General features: G+C 37.4%; 1 protein-coding gene across 1 annotated transcript; it reads left to right on the forward strand.

The window, feature by feature from the left end:
* The first annotated feature begins 15,450 nt into the window (after positions 1-15,450).
* Positions 15,451-17,105, forward strand: LOC120105050 (heptahelical transmembrane protein 4-like). The gene is made up of 2 exons (XM_039117098.1): positions 15,451-15,837; positions 15,944-17,105. Exons 1-2 carry the CDS (start codon positions 15,554-15,556, stop codon positions 16,767-16,769), a joined length of 1,110 nt encoding a protein of 369 aa, XP_038973026.1. The 5' UTR covers positions 15,451-15,553; the 3' UTR covers positions 16,770-17,105.
* The last annotated feature ends 2,706 nt before the right edge of the window (positions 17,106-19,811 follow it).

Here is a 19,811-nt window from a genome sequence, read left to right on the forward strand (position 1 = left end):
ACATATCATTTGATACACCTCCTCACTTGATCTGCACCTCCTCTTATTTGATATGGCCCTTTAGATGATGCCCTTTCATGAGAGGATGTGTGGATGGGATGCATCCCTTGGAGATGCATCCCTACACCTATTATAAATAGGTTAGCACTCCATGGGTTTCATCATTCCAATTCCACCCCACTCCTCTCTTCTTTCTTTCTTACATTAGTTTCTTTCTTTCTAGCATTGCTTCTAGTGTGTCCTAAGCCAAGACAAGGTGGTCTTCTTTAGGACAAAAGGATTAGAAGTGATTTTAGAAGGCTAAAGAAAAATAGAAAGGAAGGAAAGCAAGCCATTAGAGTTCTTTAGAAGAATTCTGCATTAAGGATCAAAAGTCTTTGGAGCTAAAGTCTTGATCAAGTTTTCGTGTGGATCACCATTGGAGGGCGGACACTTGGACGCCTCGTGGAGATTGTACACTTTGGATTAGCGTTTGAGGTATTCTACTAATTCTGCATTTATTTTATATCATTTGATTGTAATCATTAAGGTGATCTAGGCTTAAAAGGGTTTCATGCATAGGGACTTTATTAAGAAATTTTTAAAATTCCTAGCTTCCGCTGCGCATTATAACATGCTAAAACCCTACAGTGGTATCAGAGCCATCCTTAATTGGTTCAATCAAATAATTATGATTAATATATGATATTTTATGTAATAAAATATCATGATATGAAATTTTCCATATGAAAATATGTTGAAGCATGTAAATTAATTGCTTATGATTTATACATGCTATGAGATAGCTATGATGCATAATAGTTTATTTTAGACATGTTAAATGTATGTTACAATTAAAGAATGTGCTAGAGACTAGTAAGCCCTCAATAAAAATTATATTAAGTCATAGTGTTGAAAAACTTTGAGCTAACCCATTCTAGAACAATTAATCTAATTGGTGTCTAAGGAAAGCACTAAAGGTGGTTACTTAATTAGGACCTTACTCTCTGAGTAAGGGGAGCCTCCCACCTGCTTACCTGGCCAATTGTTTGATTGCCTATTATGGATACGCTTAATATTGATATAACACTATTGATAGCCTTCCTTCATGCCTCGATATTATTATGTCAAGATCCATGCTAGTTTGTTGTGCTAACACAAGACTTGCAATGGGGACTGATGTTATACTGTCTTGGTGCATTAAGATGCTTATGGCATATTTTAATATATTGCCTTGTTGTGCAACCACAAGGGCAATATTATTCGAATATGACTATATGAAAATGAAGGGTTTGACTTAACTAAAATATTATTGTTTGTTGTGCTAACACAAGGCAATAAGTATTTTAAGAGGACAAGATAAAGTTGAGAATTGCATGAGATGCAATTGGAAAGAGTTTCCTACCTTTGAACTCATAAGAGTTTGTTGTGTAAACACAAGGCTTTTTATGATGAATTAGGATCTCAACCCTACTAAGAAAAATTATATTTTCACGTTTATCATAGGGGAGGGCTATGATATTCGATAAAAATAGTAGGAGACAAATTAGATTAAAGTCCTTATCTAGTTGCAAATATGTCATCATGATTGGTCTGCTTATATTAGTTTTGTTCTTGCATATGTAGAATTATTAAATGGCTTCTTCACTTTCACTAAGAGGCATCTTAGATGCCAACAAGTTGACCGGACCAAACTATGTGGACTGGTTGAGGAATTTAAAGATAGTACTCACTCAGGAGAAAATTTCCTATATACTTGAAACCCCTGATCTTGGAGATCTAGGGGATGATGCTACAGAAGAGGAGGTTGCCACACATAAGATGTGGAAAAATGACAGTGTGACTGTCAAATGTATCATACTTGCCTCTATGAACAATGAATTACAGAGGCAACATGAAGGCATGGACACTCAATCCATACTTCTCAATTTAAAAGAGTTGTATGGAGAACAAAGCAGGACTGCTAGGTATGAGATATCTAAGCAGTTGTTCCGTGCTAGAATGAATGAAGGAACTTCAGTGCAAAACCATGTTCTTATGGTTATAGACTTGATCACCAGATTAAGTCAATTAGGTTTTGCTATGGATAGTGAGCTCAGTCAGGATTTGATCCTGTAATCACTGCCTGATTCATTCTCTCAGTTTGTTGTGAACTTTCACATGAACAAGCTGAACACCTCCCTGCCCGAGTTGTTAAATATGCTCAAAACAGCTGAAGGGCATATTAAGAAGGATAAAGGTCCACTCCTTCTTATAAATAGCACCTCTATGAGGAAATCGGGAAATAAAGGTTCTAAGAAACGATTGAACCCCAAGAGTAGCATCAAAAAGAAAAAAGGAAAGAAAAACTCCGGATCAAGTACCTGTTTTCATTGCGGCAAAGCTGGCCACTGGAAAAGGAATTGCAAGAGTTTTCTTGCAAGTATGAAGACCGATGCAAGAGTTGCATCAAAAGGTATGTTTATGTTACATGCCAACTTGTCATTAAGTTCTTCAAATTCAAATTCATGGGTATTGGATACCGGCTGTGGTTTTCACATTTGCAAATCTTTGCATGGACTACAGAAAATTAAAATTTTGAAGAAAGGTGACTTCGAGCTGTATGGCGCTGGAGGAGAGTCCATCCAGGCTGAAGCTGTTGGAACCTACAACTTGGAATTGCCTTCGGGAAAGCTCCTACAATTAGAAGATTGTTATTATATGCCCAAAATTATTAGAAATGTAATTTCCATTCCTTTGTTGTTAAAGAAAGGTTTTGAAATTAATGGAAAGGGCAATGGTTGCTCTATTTATTTTTCTAATAAGCATCTTTGTAATGGCATTATGGAAAATGGTCTTCTAGTTTTATTACTTAATGACAATGTCTTTCATATTAATAAAAGCAATAAAAGAAAGAGAGAGGAAGTGAATAATACCCTCCTTTGGCATTGCCGACTTGGTCACATAAGTGAATCAAGAATTAACAAGTTATACAAAGAAGAGTTCTTTGATCCTTATGATTATGAATCATTAGGAACTTGTGAATCTTGTCTTATGGGAAAAATGACCAAGTCTCCATTCACTGGATATGGAGAAAGGGCAAGTGAGTTATTAGGACTTATACATACAGATGTATGTGGTCCTATGACAACTCCAGCTAGAGGTGGATACTCTTACTTCATCACATTCACTGATGATTTATCAAGGTTCGGATTTGTGTATCTTATGAAACATAAATACGAAGCCTTTGATAAGTTTAAAGAGTATCAAAGTATGGTTGAAAAACAAACCGGAAAGTGTATTAAAATCCTTCGATCTGATCGAGGAGGTGAATACCTTTCTAGTGAATTTTTAAATCATCTTAAAGAAAAGGGCATTCTCTCTGAATGGACACCTCCGTATACGCCACAACTAAATGGTGTAGCTGAACGGAGGAATCGTACTCTATTAGATATGGTAAGGTCCATGATGTGCTTTACAGATCTTCCTATTTCCTTCTGGGGTTATGCCTTAGAAACTGCTACATATGTGCTAAACAGGATACCTTCAAAATCTGTATCTAGTACTCCATATGAGATATGGAGAGGTAGAAAGCCCAATCTTAAATATTTTAAAATATGGGGCTGCCAAGCATATGTCAAAAGAAATTTTGGACATAAGCTAAGTGCTAGATCAGATAAATGTACATTTATAGGTTATTCCAAAGAAAGTATTGGATATCTCTTCTATCACCCTACTGAACAAAAGGTATTTGTTAGTAGGCATGCCACTTTCTTATAAAAAGAGTTTATCTTAGAAAAGGGCAGTGAAAGAAGAATTGAACTTAATGAAGTTCAAGACCTACAAATAGAAACACAAGAAATTCTTCAACCAAATGTACCCATTGATGAAGTACAACCACAACACACATCTCCTCTCCAAAGGTCAGATAGAGTGCGAAATGTACCTAAGAGGTATGGGTTTATCATTGAGAATGATGAAGCCCACATCATCGAAAATGATGATCCTCTGACCTATTCGGAAGCTATCATGAGTAATGACTCTAACAAATGGTTAGAAGCTATGAAATCCGAAATAGACTCTATGTATACCAACCAAGTATGGACTTTGGTTGATGCACCAGAAGGTGTTAACCCTATAGGTTGCAAATGGGTCTATAAGAAGAAGATTGGAGCAGATGGCCAAGTAGAAACCTACAAGGCTAGATTGGTGGCAAAAGGTTTCAGGCAAAAGCAAGGAATTGACTATGATGAAACTTTTTCACCAGTTGCCATGCTTAAATCTATTCGGATTTTGCTTGCAATAGCTGCATACTATGATTATGAAATTTGGCAGATGGATGTCAAAACCGCCTTCCTTAATGGTTATCTTGAGGAAGAGGTTTACATGACACAGCCAGAAGGATTTGTCTCAAGTGGGAGAGCAAATCAAGTATGCAAGCTTAAGAGATCCATTTATGGATTAAAGCAAGCATCGAGGAGTTGGAACATCCGTTTTGATACAACAGTCAAAGAGTTTGGTTTTATCAAAAATGTGGATGAACCATGTGTGTACAAGAAGACTAGTGGGAGTGCCGTTGTCTTCTTAATATTGTATGCAGATGACATACTAATCATTGGAAATGATATTCCAATGTTACAATCGTCAAGACTTGGCTATCAAAAAGCTTTTCCATGAAAGACTTGGGAGAAGCATCCTATATACTTGGTATAAAGATCTATAGGGATAGATCTAAAAGGATGCTAGGCTTGTCCCAGTCTAAGTACATAGATCGTGTGCTAAAAAGATTCAGCATGGAAGGAAGTAAAAGAGGTTACTTACCTATGAGTCATGGCATACGTCTCTGTAAGAAGATGTCTCCTAAGACATCTGAAGAGAGGAATAGAATGAATTCTATTCCCTATGCTTCGGCAGTAGGATCAATTATGTATGCTATGCTATGTACTAGGCCTGATGTTGCTTATGCCTTAGGCATAACAAGCAGATTCCAGGCTGATCCAGGAGAAAATCATTGGATAGCTGTGAAAAATATTCTTAAGTACTTAAGAAGGACTAAAGATATTTTTCTAGTTTATGGAGGATCTGAGTTGAAACTAGAAGGATTTTCTGATTCTAGTTTTCAATCAGATCCAGATGATAGCAAGTCCACTTCAGGGTATGTCTTTACCCTAAATGGTGGTGCAGTGAGCTGGAAGAGTTCCAAGCAGCAAACTGTAGCTGACTCAACTACTGAGGCAGAATACATCGCTGTAAGTGAAGCCGCTAAGGAAGCTGTCTGGATGAAGAAGTTCATCGCTGAGTTGGGAGTAGTTCCTGAGATTGCTGGACCAGTTTCAGTTTATTGTGACAACACTGGAGCTGTTGCTCAAGCAAAGGAACCAAGATCTCATCACAAATCCAAGCACATTCTAAGACGCTTCCACCTCGTTCGAGAGATCGTCGAGAGACAAGACATAGTCATTGAACGAGTAGACACAAAGAACAACTTAGCAGACCCGTTCACTAAAGCTCTACCACAACAGCAGTTCGATCGCCACCTCGATTGTATGGGGATAAAATATAAGAGCGATTGGCTTTAGTGCAAGTGGGAGATTGAAAGAGTAGATGCCCTACAAGCCAATCGCAATATGTATTGCGAAAGGTTTTTTTTCTTTTGATTTGTCCAAATCATGTACATGACATTTAAATATGAATAAAGGCGTTATGTTTTATCATATGCTGTTGATTATATTTATGATAAACTCCTTAGTTTAGGGCAATGGTTTTAAGACTATGATGAGATCATACTAGTGAGACTTAAAATCCTAAAATTCTAATCTTAAATATTCCCAGTCATTGGTACATTGAGTCGGGGATCAATGATTACCGGAAAGACTGGCATGTCTTATGTATGCTCGATGCAGAGGATGATTGATCTCACAATCATTTGTGTGGAGACACTAATACAAAGATGTGGGTGCTCATTAGAGGAATGAGTTCACTGAATTGACCTACAAAGAGAAATCTTATGAAGTCTTACTTACATGTCAAAAGATGATTCTCTTAGTGGGAGTTGTGCAACTGATCCTATGACCTGAGATCACCATGGTATCTTGTGCACATGAACCCATATTTTGGTTTACACTCATTCATGACAATAAGTTATGTACGAGGTCTTCTGGATATGGTGAATTGTGTACGAAGATTATGAGTAGGTCAACAAGGAATTAATCACTTCTAGTAAGAGAAGATAGCATCCTATTTATTCTAATCATATGATAATTCAGGAAACCTTTGATCAAAGTAGAATGAAAATTAGAAAGAGTTTCTAATGTTTCATTATTTGAATTATCATTAAAAGATTGAGAAAAATATGAATATGAAATTGAGTTTGACATATATTCATACTCATATGCATATTTGGGATGCAGTTTGATTAAAGGATTGAATTGCATGGTAACTTGCCACTGAAGGGTATTTTTGGTATTTCCACCAAATTCCATATTTTCCGGGTAGACATGACACGTTGCTAGACGTCAATCTTGTTTTATAGGTTTGATCAAATTAAAGAGTTAATTCGATCACCAATTAGAAAGGATTCTAATTGTTAAGTTCGGGTTCGCGCAGTTTGGACTTAAATCGATTAGAAGAGTTCTAATCAAGTTGGGTCAACTCGCACTCACACCTATTGCTGGCTAAGTATGGAACCCAATGGGTCACACACAAGAAAACTTATTAAGGGTCTAATTGGATTAGATCATGTTTGCAAGATAAACATCCTAGCAGGTGTTGCAAACCTTAGCTCCTAATTCGAATTGGATTCAAATCTGATTCGAATTGGATTCGAATCTGATTCTTAATTGATCTAATTTGATTAGATCATATTCTAATATGGGTTAGCCAAGAGTTGGCACCTAATTGGCTTGGTTTGAGTCTAATTGGATTAGATTTAATAAATCATTCAATCTAGACCGTTAGATCTTGATCTACCGTTGGATGAAGACATAATGGAGAGTTGGTTTAACCCAATTGGATTGGGTTAGAGGATGGCTACCATAATTGACCATTGGATCTTAATCCCACCATTGGATGAAGACATAATGGGTCAAGTGAATGGCGCCTTGCATTAGAGCCCTTGGATCATCATCATGAAAGATCAAGAGGTGAGGCGTGATGGACATGTGATTAGCATGTGATGTTGACTTGGTCAAAATATGGCACCACATGAAAGGACATATCATTTGATACACCTCCTCACTTGATCTGCACCTCCTCTTATTTGATATGGCCCTTTAGATGATGCCCTTTCATGAGAGGATGTGTGGATGGGATGCATCCCTTGGAGATGCATCCCTACACCTATTATAAATAGGTTAGCACTCCATGGGTTTCATCATTCCAATTCCACCCCACTCCTCTCTTCTTTCTTTCTTACATTAGTTTCTTTCTTTCTAGCATTGCTTCTAGTGTGTCCTAAGCCAAGACAAGGTGGTCTTCTTTAGGACAAAAGGATTAGAAGTGATTTTAGAAGGCTAAAGAAAAATAGAAAGGAAGGAAAGCAAGCCATTAGAGTTCTTTAGAAGAATTCTGCATTAAGGATCAAAAGTCTTTGGAGCTAAAGTCTTGATCAAGTTTTCGTGTGGATCACCATTGGAGGGCGGACACTTGGACGCCTCGTGGAGATTGTACACTTTGGATTAGCGTTTGAGGTATTCTACTAATTCTGCATTTATTTTATATCATTTGATTGTAATCATTAAGGTGATCTAGGCTTAAAAGGGTTTCATGCATAGGGACTTTATTAAGAAATTTTTAAAATCCCTAGCTTCCGCTGCGCATTATAACATGCTAAAACCCTACACGAAGATCTGAAGCTAAGAAGAAAAGTAGTGGAGAAGAGTTGTGGAACCATTAGAGAATAAAGAATCTTCAAATGTTAATCTACCAAAAATAGACGATACAGAGATCTACTAAGGAATATAGGATCTTCGAATGTTGATTCATTAGAAAATAGAGGATCTGCGGATTCATCGAAAAATAGAGGATATTCAGGTATTGATTTACCTAGGAATAGAGATTGATAGATCGGTAATGATGGTCATCAAAGCTTCTAAACATAAAAACGATGGCCACAACAAAGACAGAAGAGATGACAGAAGTAGATTAGGTCATAGGTGGCGCTGATACCATGTTAAAAAATTGCAGAGAAAGAAAAAAAGGGTAAAAAATTGATTTTATTTCTCTTTTTTTACATTCAGTACATCTTAGGAATTATATATACTCGTGTACTGACTTTATATAAAGAAAATAATATGATACAAGTTGTTATGCGATCCCTAAAATCACTCTAACGAGATCATACTAAAAAGAGAAAATAATACTAATTGATACAGGATCACGCTAACAAAAAAAATATGATGGGTTGATGTAGGTTGTTACGTGATTTCTAAAATTATGTTAACAGTATTATTTTGAAAAATAATTTTAAATTATAATATAAACATATTATTGTACTTTATATTTATATAAAAAATTATTTATTATATTATTTCTATTTGCTTTATTTTTATAATACAAATAAATATTAGTATTAGAAAATAATTATAATTATAAATAAAAATGTTAATTCTATAATAATAAGTAATATATCTTTATAAGATTAATAATTTAGAGGGCTGATAAATATATTTTCATAAAATATATTAATAATTATATATATTGATAAATATATTAATATTATTTATAATATATTTTATATGATTAATATATATTTTTATGGAATATACAATAGGTAGTTTTGATATTATATGGCCAGTGATCTTGGTTTCTTTTGAAATACTAAATAAGTTACTCATGGATATCCGAAGAACTTTATTGGTTGGCACATAGCATATTAAATATGGTGATCTCACAATTATCGAGGACTAGATTACTCCGAAAAAAGAATTATCAATGATCTAAGATCATTTTGGTGATGCCAGTTAGACTATCAAATGCCACCATAAATAGATAGGCTACAAATCGTACTCAAATAGTCAACAGTGGACACCACCAAAGTGCCCGAATTGGAATTTTGGCTGTTGCTATTCTTTGATTAAAGGCCTTGACATCGACGGCAGAAGAAAACATTTGGGGAGAAGGGATTCGGTAGGTAGGCAAGTTGGTGTCTTGGGCTCATAACTTGGTCCAGCTTGCCGGTTGGCGAGCTCGTTACGGCATGCACTTCCACGTGGTACTGTAATTTCTTGTGTTTCACACTATCATCTTCGAAATATTTTGTTGAGATTCAAATGATTTAATTTAGTGCAGAAAAATTCTCCTAAGTTGGAATTTAAAGTCAATTTGTATACTTTATATGGAGAAAAAAACGGCTACATCTCCACTATGGTTGTGTTATGTCGTACAGATGTGAGGACTCATGCGGGCATATGCTTGTCCCACATTGATTATGCACTTATTAGATATTAGGGACTTTATGGGTCAAAAAATTCAAATAATACCTTCTAACTAATCTTTTTGGGTGACGTCCAAGGTTGTTATATATGGTATCAAATTGGAACTGGTCCATGGATCATGTAGACAGGAGGATATTGCAACACGAGGCCATTTGGGTTGGCATTGGCTATTTGTAGTGTTTGCGATTAGATTTGAATGGATTTGGATGCGTAACCTACTAAGGATCCCAAGGTTCAAACAGAAAGAGTGTAAAAGACTTGTGCATGCATGTATCTAATCTCACATCTGCTATATAATGAACAAATCTTGGATACCTATACAAGGCCAACGAACATAAATAATACTTCCCGACTAGCTTTTTTAGATGAGGTCCTGGTCCCAAAAGTGGTAATAACTAGACTTTTGGTGCTTATGGGCTGGCCCGAAGCGGCCAGGCCCAACCCAAACCGCGCGCACGATCTTCCATGGGGCCTGGGCCGGTCGGAGCGGCTAGGCCCGACCCAAGCTTCCCGCATCAACCAACTAGTTTGTGGGCCGGCCCGAAGTGGCCAGGCCCACGCCCCGCGGTACCTCACGTGCGCGGCATGTCAAAAAATCGAGGACCCGATCTCGGACCTTATTGTGCCGAAAAATCCAACGATTCGATATGAATCGAAGAAGTCTTGTCTATTTAAGATCCCCCATTCTCCTCCTTGAGATTATCGAAGAATAGGCTAGAAATCCTCTAAATCTAAGTATCTCTCTCCAAGTTCTTCCCTTGATCCCTCGCCAGAAATGTTGTTGGATCTTCACCAGATCGAGGAAAGATCCCTCCGTCTTCTTCTAACTATGTTTTGGCTTTTGTTTCTCTTCAATTTGAGCCGACATTCGTCGGATTTGCATCTGAAACATGGTACCTTTGTTTTAGTTCTCATTCTCTTATTTCACTGTCGTCGGCCGCCAGTTTGGCCGAGGCTATGGCCACCATGGTCATTGCCGAGTGGGGGGCGGGCCACCATGGCCATCACTCCCTTGGTCCTATGAGCGGAAAAGGAGGAGGGTGGGGGAGAGCATCTCTCTCTCTTTCTTCTTCTTTCTTTTCTCTCTCTTGGTGTGTCTTTCTCTCTAGTTAACTTGGATAGATGGTAACAGGAACTCAGGGACCTGATGATGACCTCTCCCGGATGCTTGTAGATGGTTTAGGTTACTAGTCCACTCTTTGACTTATTTTTGATAATCGAGTTTGATTATGTAGAGGGAGAGTTATCTACACAAGAAGGTTCTGATCGAAGTACTCTGCACCCCAGTTTGTAGACCATAAAGTGGTTCAGCGATCATTGTCTTGGTCAATCTTCGATAAAGATAAGAATTTTTGTACTTGAATCACTATATATATATATATGTTTATTGGTTTATATCATTGGAATTGCATCATGAGATTTGTATAGCTTTGGCGTGCGACAGTATGCTTTTATATGATTTCTATTACAAATATAATTATGTGGTCATTATATGATCAAATATCGAGGACATGATTATATCAATAAAGATATCTTGAATTTGAGAATAATTTATTGTATATGTGATAATTGACAAGAATAACAAATAAATTAGACAGATAGGATATAGTTTGGACTAACCTCGTCATAGCGCCCATGGGTTAATATATGGGGAGCCTCCACGGGCTTACGCATAGAAAGCCACTACGAGTGGGATAGCATCCATGGGCTTACGAATGGAATAGTATCCACGGGCTTACGTGTGGAAAGCCACTACGAGTGGGATAGCCTCCACAAGCTTATGCATGAAAAGGCACTATGAGTGGGATAGCCTCCGGCTTACACAGGAAAAACCACTAGGAGTGGGATAGCCACAGACTATAATGTGGTACAGTATTTGTCTTGGACTGAATCATGATTTTGGTTAATCCAAAGCCCGAAAAAAAAATTTGATAAGAAATCTGTAAATTAAGTTAAAGAGAAATGGATAACATGACTTAAAAACTTATTGTTGAGCAATTGGTTATATATATATATATATATATATATGTTTTTTTGAAAAGATGATGATGAGAACTTTTGTGAGTTTATTTGGTATTATTAATTGATTATTTTCTTATTACTTATTGTGTAGAGTTTGGAATTCTGAGCTGAAAAAGCTTATATTCTTCTTATTTTTTTCCTCGGAGTTACAGGAGGCATAGACTCGAATGAGAGGGACGTAGAGTTCATGCAGCTAGTCATTAGTTAGTTAGTTAGTTATTTTATTTTGCTGAAACTGATGGATATCGAAAAATTTGTAATTGAACTATTGAAGAATTAATGTAGTGGATTAGTTTAATTGTTGGTATTTTGTGAATTATGCTCATTTTTCAAGCCTAGCATAATCTCTAGAGCTATGCTCTAAGGAGTGTGCGGCCGTGTCATGCGCTCGGACCTGGGTGTTGGGTTACGGGTATGACACAAGTAGCACAAATGAATCACAATAATCCAATTCTTAGTATGTTATATCAATAAGATAGGAATTATGAGCTTATGGGTAATGTTTTAGGTCCCGACCAAAGAAATAGTTTAAGATGTCACAACTTGACTTAACTTCTTCAAAAGTACTATAAAAAGCCTTGTTCCTAGTCCTGAGACCGCTTTTCATTTGTTTGGATTAAAATTAGATCCGATGTTGCTAAAGTGCACATCAACTTAGTCAAGCCCATTGCAATTTTCTTATCTTCTTAAGCTGCAAGAAGGGTAATTGCATGCAGGAAGCAAATTTTTTTTTCCCCGATAGAAAGGGAGGCCTAAACCGCCCAATTTTTATTCAGAGATTAAAAAACAGTAACAAGATCTGGTACGGAAAGCATTAAGTTTGAAAACAGAATATATTGATAAAAAAAGGTCGAGCGAAGCAAGAAGAAACAAAATTGTGAAAATTGACGGATTTTTCCCCTATATTCATTGAGTATAGGCGGACCACCCTGAACAAAATGGATTGGTTGGTCCTCTCCATTTGATTAGAGGCTTTCAATTGGAGAGAATTCTTTTGTTGTCTGCCTTTTTGAGAAGAATTTTTGTGGTTTAAGTTACACGTTATTCGAGCTAGCAGATGGTTCTAGCTGCCCACAGAAACTAAAACATTCAATTTCCTTTCCAGGACACTAATCCTACATATTTTTCTTTATTTTTATCAAGGTCGACAAATGATATTGCTTTATGACTTTAACTCTTGTGCTAGGTCTTCTTTGGATTAGATATGGCACAAAACGTGTTCAATCCATATCCTTAATGAAGTGAACTGATGGGAATTTCCCATGCATCCCTTTGTCAAAAAGGAAAATCAACTAATTAAGTCATTCCTTTGTAGTTAACCTTGCATCAGGGATGAAAGTGTTTCTTGGATAATGGTCTAATGGTCTCAACAATTTATTAATTTTGATTTTCTTTTTTAACATAAGAAATACACATTTAGTTTGATGTTTTAATTTCAATAATAATTTTTTCAGAGAATTAGGTCAATACGAAACCTAGCCAAAAATCAAATGAAGGAGAGACTCAAACACAGGTAATACCAGTTTTCAATGACTTCAACAATTATACTAGCCGACAGCCTCATTTTTCAACATTTTTCGTCCGATTTTAGAGAGAGAGAGAGAGAGACCGACTTTATTATAATTATCCAAATCCAAAAAAGTTAAGGATGCACTATCCCAAACTCTAACCTAAAATCTTCGATAACAAAGCAAGGGGATAAATCTATAATTAAGGCAATTTTGAGTTTATTACTATTTTTATAATAAACATAATATTCGAATGCACACATGATGCTATGACATTTTAATAGATGATCAATAATTTGGTTTTTCAGAATTGCAATGAAAACATCATCATAAGAGCCTAGAATCCAAATCCAAGACCATTTTCAAGTCGAGAGGATGCCCCACAAATCAAGTGACAAATATTCATTGGTGATGGCCTGCAATTTATAAAGTTATAATATTTTTCAAACAATACTAGAACAAAAGTAGTTGTTAGCTAGTTACACTTTTAAACCCTTTTATAGAATGCTGCCAGAGTACCAAACTTTGGATGTTGTACATGGCGTTGTCTCATGATTGAAAAAGTAACACGCTTGATCATATACCAAGGCTACCTTGCATCTTACCCAAGGAAAAACTTTGCCTTTTGACTGCATCATTAATATGTTTCATTGACTCCTGCAGCATAGTTGGATAGTTGAGGTACATACAAGCATTATTTGACAAACAGATGATCATGGGTCGGAACACAAAGTCCTCCTTGTCATTATAGCTCTAGCCTCAAGTCATGGTAAGAGGAGTTGATAGTGGGCCCAAGGATGGATTTGAATATAATAGGAAAAAAGTTGACATGATCAATAATGGACAAAAGTATAAGCGTGGGAATCGACCGAACAAACCTCACCGTATGGGAAACGTTGCAAATCCTTTCATGCAAAAAATATATCGTTATTTAAAAGCTTTAATTAAACCAATGCATGGAAGTTTAAAATAATAAAAAAAGGATACATAATGTGGTTAATGAGGGCCACTTGACTGCCGGTTCTTGTTTTGATTCCCATTTTATATTCTCTCTGTCGACTGTAAATTTCCTTCCAGCCTCATGTACCTAATACCTATATTTGGAGATACTTAAATATAGTTATGTACGAAATATCTTTATATCTATTAGAAAACACAAAAGAGAGAGAAAATTCCATCCCTCTTCGAGATACAAACAAATTAGAAAAAAATTTGGAGAAAAATCGATAGTTTTGGAGGTCAAGTTGAAAAAAGAAATTTTGCACATGTTTCATACCACTCAAAAAAAAAAAATCGTACACATGAAAAGAAATCCATGCATACACAAAAAAATCCAACTGTGCACAAAAAAGAAAATTCATTTGTAATAAATTAAATTCAAATTAGATTTCTAGTGATTTGTATGCACAAAAATCTTACACTCAAAAAAAAAAAAATGCACACGCAAAAGAAAATCCATCCGTGCGCAAAGAAATTATGTTAAAAAAAATTTTGCACATATTTACGCACAAAAGAAATTGCATGCATATACAAAAAATACATGTAAGGAAGTTTAATCATGCTAAAAGTAGGTTTTTACCAAACCATTATAAATAAAGACCCTATTTACCTTGATTTTTTCAATGTCAATGAAAGGGAAGGGAGCATAAACCTTAGTTTCAAAATTTTTTTCATCTTTTTCTAAATTTATTTGGAAAGATTCGAGTTGAGCATATTGAGAAAATTAGTTATCTTCTCCTCAATCGGATTACAACATTCAGTAAACATGAGATCAATGATTTAAAGAAGGCAATTGTAACTCATATTGCTTATAGTCATGTGCATATAATTAAATTCAACCTTTTTCTTTGCATAAAGCTGCATTCTTAATCACACATGTATACTTAGCATTTTTTTTTTCTTCCTTTTTGGATAAGTTTTTCATTCTTATCGACGAATACCCTAAAAGCTTTCATTAGCTTAAACCCAAGAATAATAATTTTGCTAGTCATCATTAACTTATATTTAACAAGTTTTGATTTTCTCAATGATTGGAGACATCTTTGCAATCATCCGTTGTCCGTGCAATGCAAAATGATGGATGATGAGACAAGGTGGGATATCCAATAAACCACCATGTATATGGTGTGCGTCGACGGACCGTAGTTGATGGCACTTCACCTTTCCAATTCAAAGGTGGACTGGAGTTAGAGGACCGAGACCCATAACTATAAGACTACGAGCGTTGGTCCGTATATAGCCGGAATATTTGATCTTCCCGGTAGCTAATTTCTTGGTTTCTAATATGTATAAGAATCTATAATAATACTATCACGTATATTGTATAACGAACTAATGCGTGCATTTTCCGAGCGCTGACCGGATGACAACTGACCTTTTCAAGCACACTTTTACGGAGTCGGCCGCTGAGACCGTTGCCCATTTCAAAACCTCACTCCCTTTCCCACGAAACTTCACGTAGTTCTCCCAGACGAGAACCCGCCCCATAAATACCCACCCAGGCCTTTCCCTTCTCTCCATCTCCCCCAGGTCTTTCCTCCTAAGCAGCAGCCCAAAATTTCGCCACCTCCCGTCTATCCCTCCATCAACTTCTCTAGCTATCTTCTTGGTGGAGACAAATTCGCATGCAACATGGTTGTCGCCGATATAATGGTCTCTACCGTCGCAATGGAGAAGGGTTCCTCCATTGCAGAAGATGATGGTCAGTTCTTACTCACCCCACTCCACGATGGAAAGAAGAAGAAAAAGAGAAGCTCATGCCATGAGACCAAATGCGAGCTTGTGGACTACTACTCCTTACCCAGCTTCTTAAAGCACAACGAGTTCATCCTCAACTACTACCGTTCCGAATGGCCCTTGAAACAGACCATCCTCAGCATCTTCTCAATCCATAACGAGACCATTAACGTCTGGACGTAAGCTTCCCATCACCAACCTCATCTCAATTCCCGCAAACTACGATCGATCTATGTAATTTCAAATTTCTCTATCTAACTAATTAATAATTCCTTTCTGTTTCAGGCACTTGATTGGATTCTTCCTCTTCTTCTCTCTCACCGCATGCACGGTGATGATGGTCCCAATGGACGCAACTGTCTCCTCTCCGGTACCATTGCCTTTGGCCAACCTTCCATCCACCACCAATGTTTCTGACCCTCTAAATCCCCGCCACCATGGACTTGTCGCCATGGCTTCCCCTCAAGGCAACCTCACTGACAAAATCGAGACGGACCCGGCACGAGGGATCACTACTCGATGGCCCTTCTACGCCTACCTTTGCGGTGCCATGTTTTGCTTGATAATGAGCAGTGCTTGCCACCTCCTCTCGTGCCATTCCGAGCACACGTGCTACGTCATGCTCCGCCTCGACTACGGCGGCATCTCCGCTCTCATTGTCACCTCCTTCTACCCACTTGTCTACTACTCCTTCATGTGTGATCCCTTCTTCCAAAGCCTCTACCTCTGCTTCATCACCGCCTTCGGCATAGCCACCGTGTTGGTCTCGCTCGTGCCGGTGTTCGAGACACCGGAGTTCCGGTCGGTCCGGGCTGGGCTCTTCGTGTGCATGGGACTATCCGGATTGGTACCAATAGTGCACAAGGTGATGATGTTTGGACACCGGCCGGAGGCCGTTCTGACGACCGGTTATGAGATGGTGATGGGAACATTCTACGTGCTCGGCGTGTTGGTCTACGCCGCAAGGATACCGGAGCGGTGGATGCCGGGAAAGTTTGACCTGGCCGGCCATAGCCATCAGCTGTTCCACGTTTTGGTCATTGCAGGGGCCTACACACACTATCTTGCTGGCTTGGTGTACCTCAGATGGAGAGATTTGGAAGCGTGTTAAGAGTATGGGAAATTGAAGATTTTGTGTAATACGTGATTAATAAAGAATAACACAAGAATTGTACAAACTTGACGTGTGGGTTTGGCGTGAAGCCTGTGGAAGGACTTGGTCAAAGAGAAAGATACAGGGTTGGTGCGGCAGATGGCGAGGGTGTCGTGACAGTTTGACCGTCAGTTAGTGGAGCTCGATTGGTCTTCTACAGTAGAGTGGCTCGTTCCCTCCTCTCAAGTCAAAAGTGGAGTATCCGGACCGAGTCATTGAAACTTGTAAAGATCTGTGTCAACTCTTCTTCATGAGCTTAGCATAATGTAATTTCACTAATTTATATTAATAAATCTGGGGAAAGTAACTTATTTCCTCCATTTATTCAAAAAAAAAAAAACTTGTAAAGGTATGTGGAGCCGTTATTTGAGACTAGATTCTGACATCAAGAGTTCGCAACAGTAATTCCAAGTTGTAATTTAGTATATTGTTTCAAAGAGTATTTATCAAATTAAAGAAACTTTTTTATTTTGCAGGATTTTTTTGACTTGTCGATTGGTGATGGTACTTCAACATATCAAATCAGTGGGGTAGTATGAAGTGATCGAGTACTGTATGATATCCATCAAATAAATAAATCAACATAATGCAGCAAGCCTCTTAACTTTCACCATCGGCTAGGTTTTATCCACTATTTATTTTGGTGGAGAATAAGATCGATCACGTAGGATGTGAGGTCATTAATTGGCTAGCACCTAATAGTGCCCATGTCAAATGAAAAAAATGCCAAACCTTACAATGAATGCAACTCAATAAGCCCACCAGAGATAGCCAAGAACAAGTGAAAAAATTTGCTGGCGATAGCGCCAATATGATCCTGCTTGAGGGATGATGGAAAAGAGTTGATACCACGAACTCTATAAACTTGTGCTGTAATATCTTCTAATTCACATAATTTATGAGCCGAGTTTGCTCTGATACCATTTGTCATAACTCAGGACCTCATTCAAAAAAACTAGTTAGAACATATTTTTTTGATTTCTTAATTCTATGTTAGTACCTAAAATCTTTTCGGTGAATAACTAATATGAGACTAAACTTCTAACGTTCAACCTCGCACTGATTAGGAAGCTAGCTAGAAAAACAAGGCCCCCCCCTACTTCAACAAGTCGACACTATGAATCCTGATGGGGAACACCAATCGGGAGATCCTGCATCATCGTCTAACCTGTTATCCTTGGAGTTTCATAGGGCGAACCTTTCCCCAACTTCAACATTTTGTCCCCTGATCGAAGGAGCGTTGCTACCTGACGAGAGTTACCTACCGAAGGCTGGAGCTCTGATTACCTCACACAAAGAAGATGTACTCGACTCTCCGGTGATGGGAGTCATGGGCTGATCGGGACTCCATAGGTGTATCCCTGCTACAAGCTTGAACCGAGGCTGTGCTTCCTCCCGACCAACCGGTAACCGCTGAATCAATCTCCGAACTTGTACAGTCCAAGACCTCGCCTACCATGGATTCAAATTCAAACGGACCGGATCTGCCACGCACTTTGATCTTTTTCTCTCCTTGTGAAAATGAGCTACCAGAGAAAGAGAAGACTCTCCTTCCTCACAGCATGGACTCCTCTTATGGAACAGGAACCTTTTCTTTTGAATCGCTCTCTTATAAACAGATACTCTATTACTGCAGAACTGTTTTGCTAACAATTGAGAAAGCCGCTTATTGTCACTTCCCTGCATGGTCCTAATGATAGAACTGAGAAGCCTGCTTTCTATGATGAATTGAGAGCCATTAGATCTTATTTTGCAGGAGCTTGGGTGCTTGAAAGACTTTAATATTACCAAGTCAGTCCATGACAGAAAAGGTTCTGCACGGAGCATTAGAGACAGCATTGAATTTGTGGACTTCATTGATTCTTGGAACCTTATGGATATTGAGTTGAAGGGGAGGAACTTTACTTGGAGTAACAAGAGACATCCGATTTTGGCGAGACTAGATAGGGTCCTTATTTCATTGGAATGACAAAGCGAATTCCCTGCTACTCTTCAAAAGGCCCTCGTAAGCTTAACATTAGATCACACTCCTATCACCCTAGACAGCTGCATTAAATTTCAGATAAGTCAAATTTTCACGCTTGAATCCTGGTGGACAAAAGAACATGATCTTAACGATGTTGTAATTGTGGCAATGGTAGAAGATCAGACGACAGTCAAACTCTACGGCTCTTGGTTGATAATTGTTGGTGTGGTCCCTCCTCATGTGGGACCCACCTTATTTGAATTTTAAAATAATAATAAAAAAAAAGATAAGAAGGAACTTCTGGCTCTACAAGAAAGAAACCAGAGTGCTGGGCTTAAAAAGAAGAAAAAAAGAAGAAGAAGAAGAAGAAGAGGAGGAGGAGGAGGAGATGTTGCTTTATCGGATGATTGGATAGTTGATTTTATCTAAATTTGGCTGACATTTCAATATGTTATTTTCGGTATTGAGAGCTACAAATTAAATGGTTTGGATTTTTGAAAAGATTTTTCTATTAATTATTTCAAGTATTAATACTTGGTGAGATTTATTCTCTATTTTGCTATTTATTGTTGAAATCCGTTTTATTGATGATAAATATTATTGTTTTAAAAGCTAAGATTAAATTTTGTTGATATTTGTGCAGCTTATAATTGATGTAGAGAGGATCTACTGTAATTATATTATTCTAAATAGTGGAAATTTTTTACTAGATTAGGTCTCATAGTTTTTTCTCTTCATAAAGAAGCATTTTTTACGTTCAAAAAATTGTGTTGCTTCTTATGTATGTGGATTGCTTGATTATTTTGTTTGTTAATTACTTGAGTAGATTGTAGATATTATTGTTACTTGATGAGTAATATTCTATTTAATTACACCAAAAGGAAAAGAAGCTTTCGGTATTATTATTTTTTGATTGCATTTTTCCAACAATAATTTGAGATGATTGCAGCTTGTACTAAAATGTTGGGCTTCTTCGAAAAGATTAGCTCATAAGAATCTCAAGGAGAAATTACTGCATGACATGGATGTTCTTG

The sequence above is a fragment of the Phoenix dactylifera genome, unplaced genomic scaffold (assembly GCF_009389715.1).
Source record: "Phoenix dactylifera cultivar Barhee BC4 unplaced genomic scaffold, palm_55x_up_171113_PBpolish2nd_filt_p 000184F, whole genome shotgun sequence".
Lineage (NCBI taxonomy): Eukaryota > Viridiplantae > Streptophyta > Magnoliopsida > Arecales > Arecaceae > Phoenix > Phoenix dactylifera.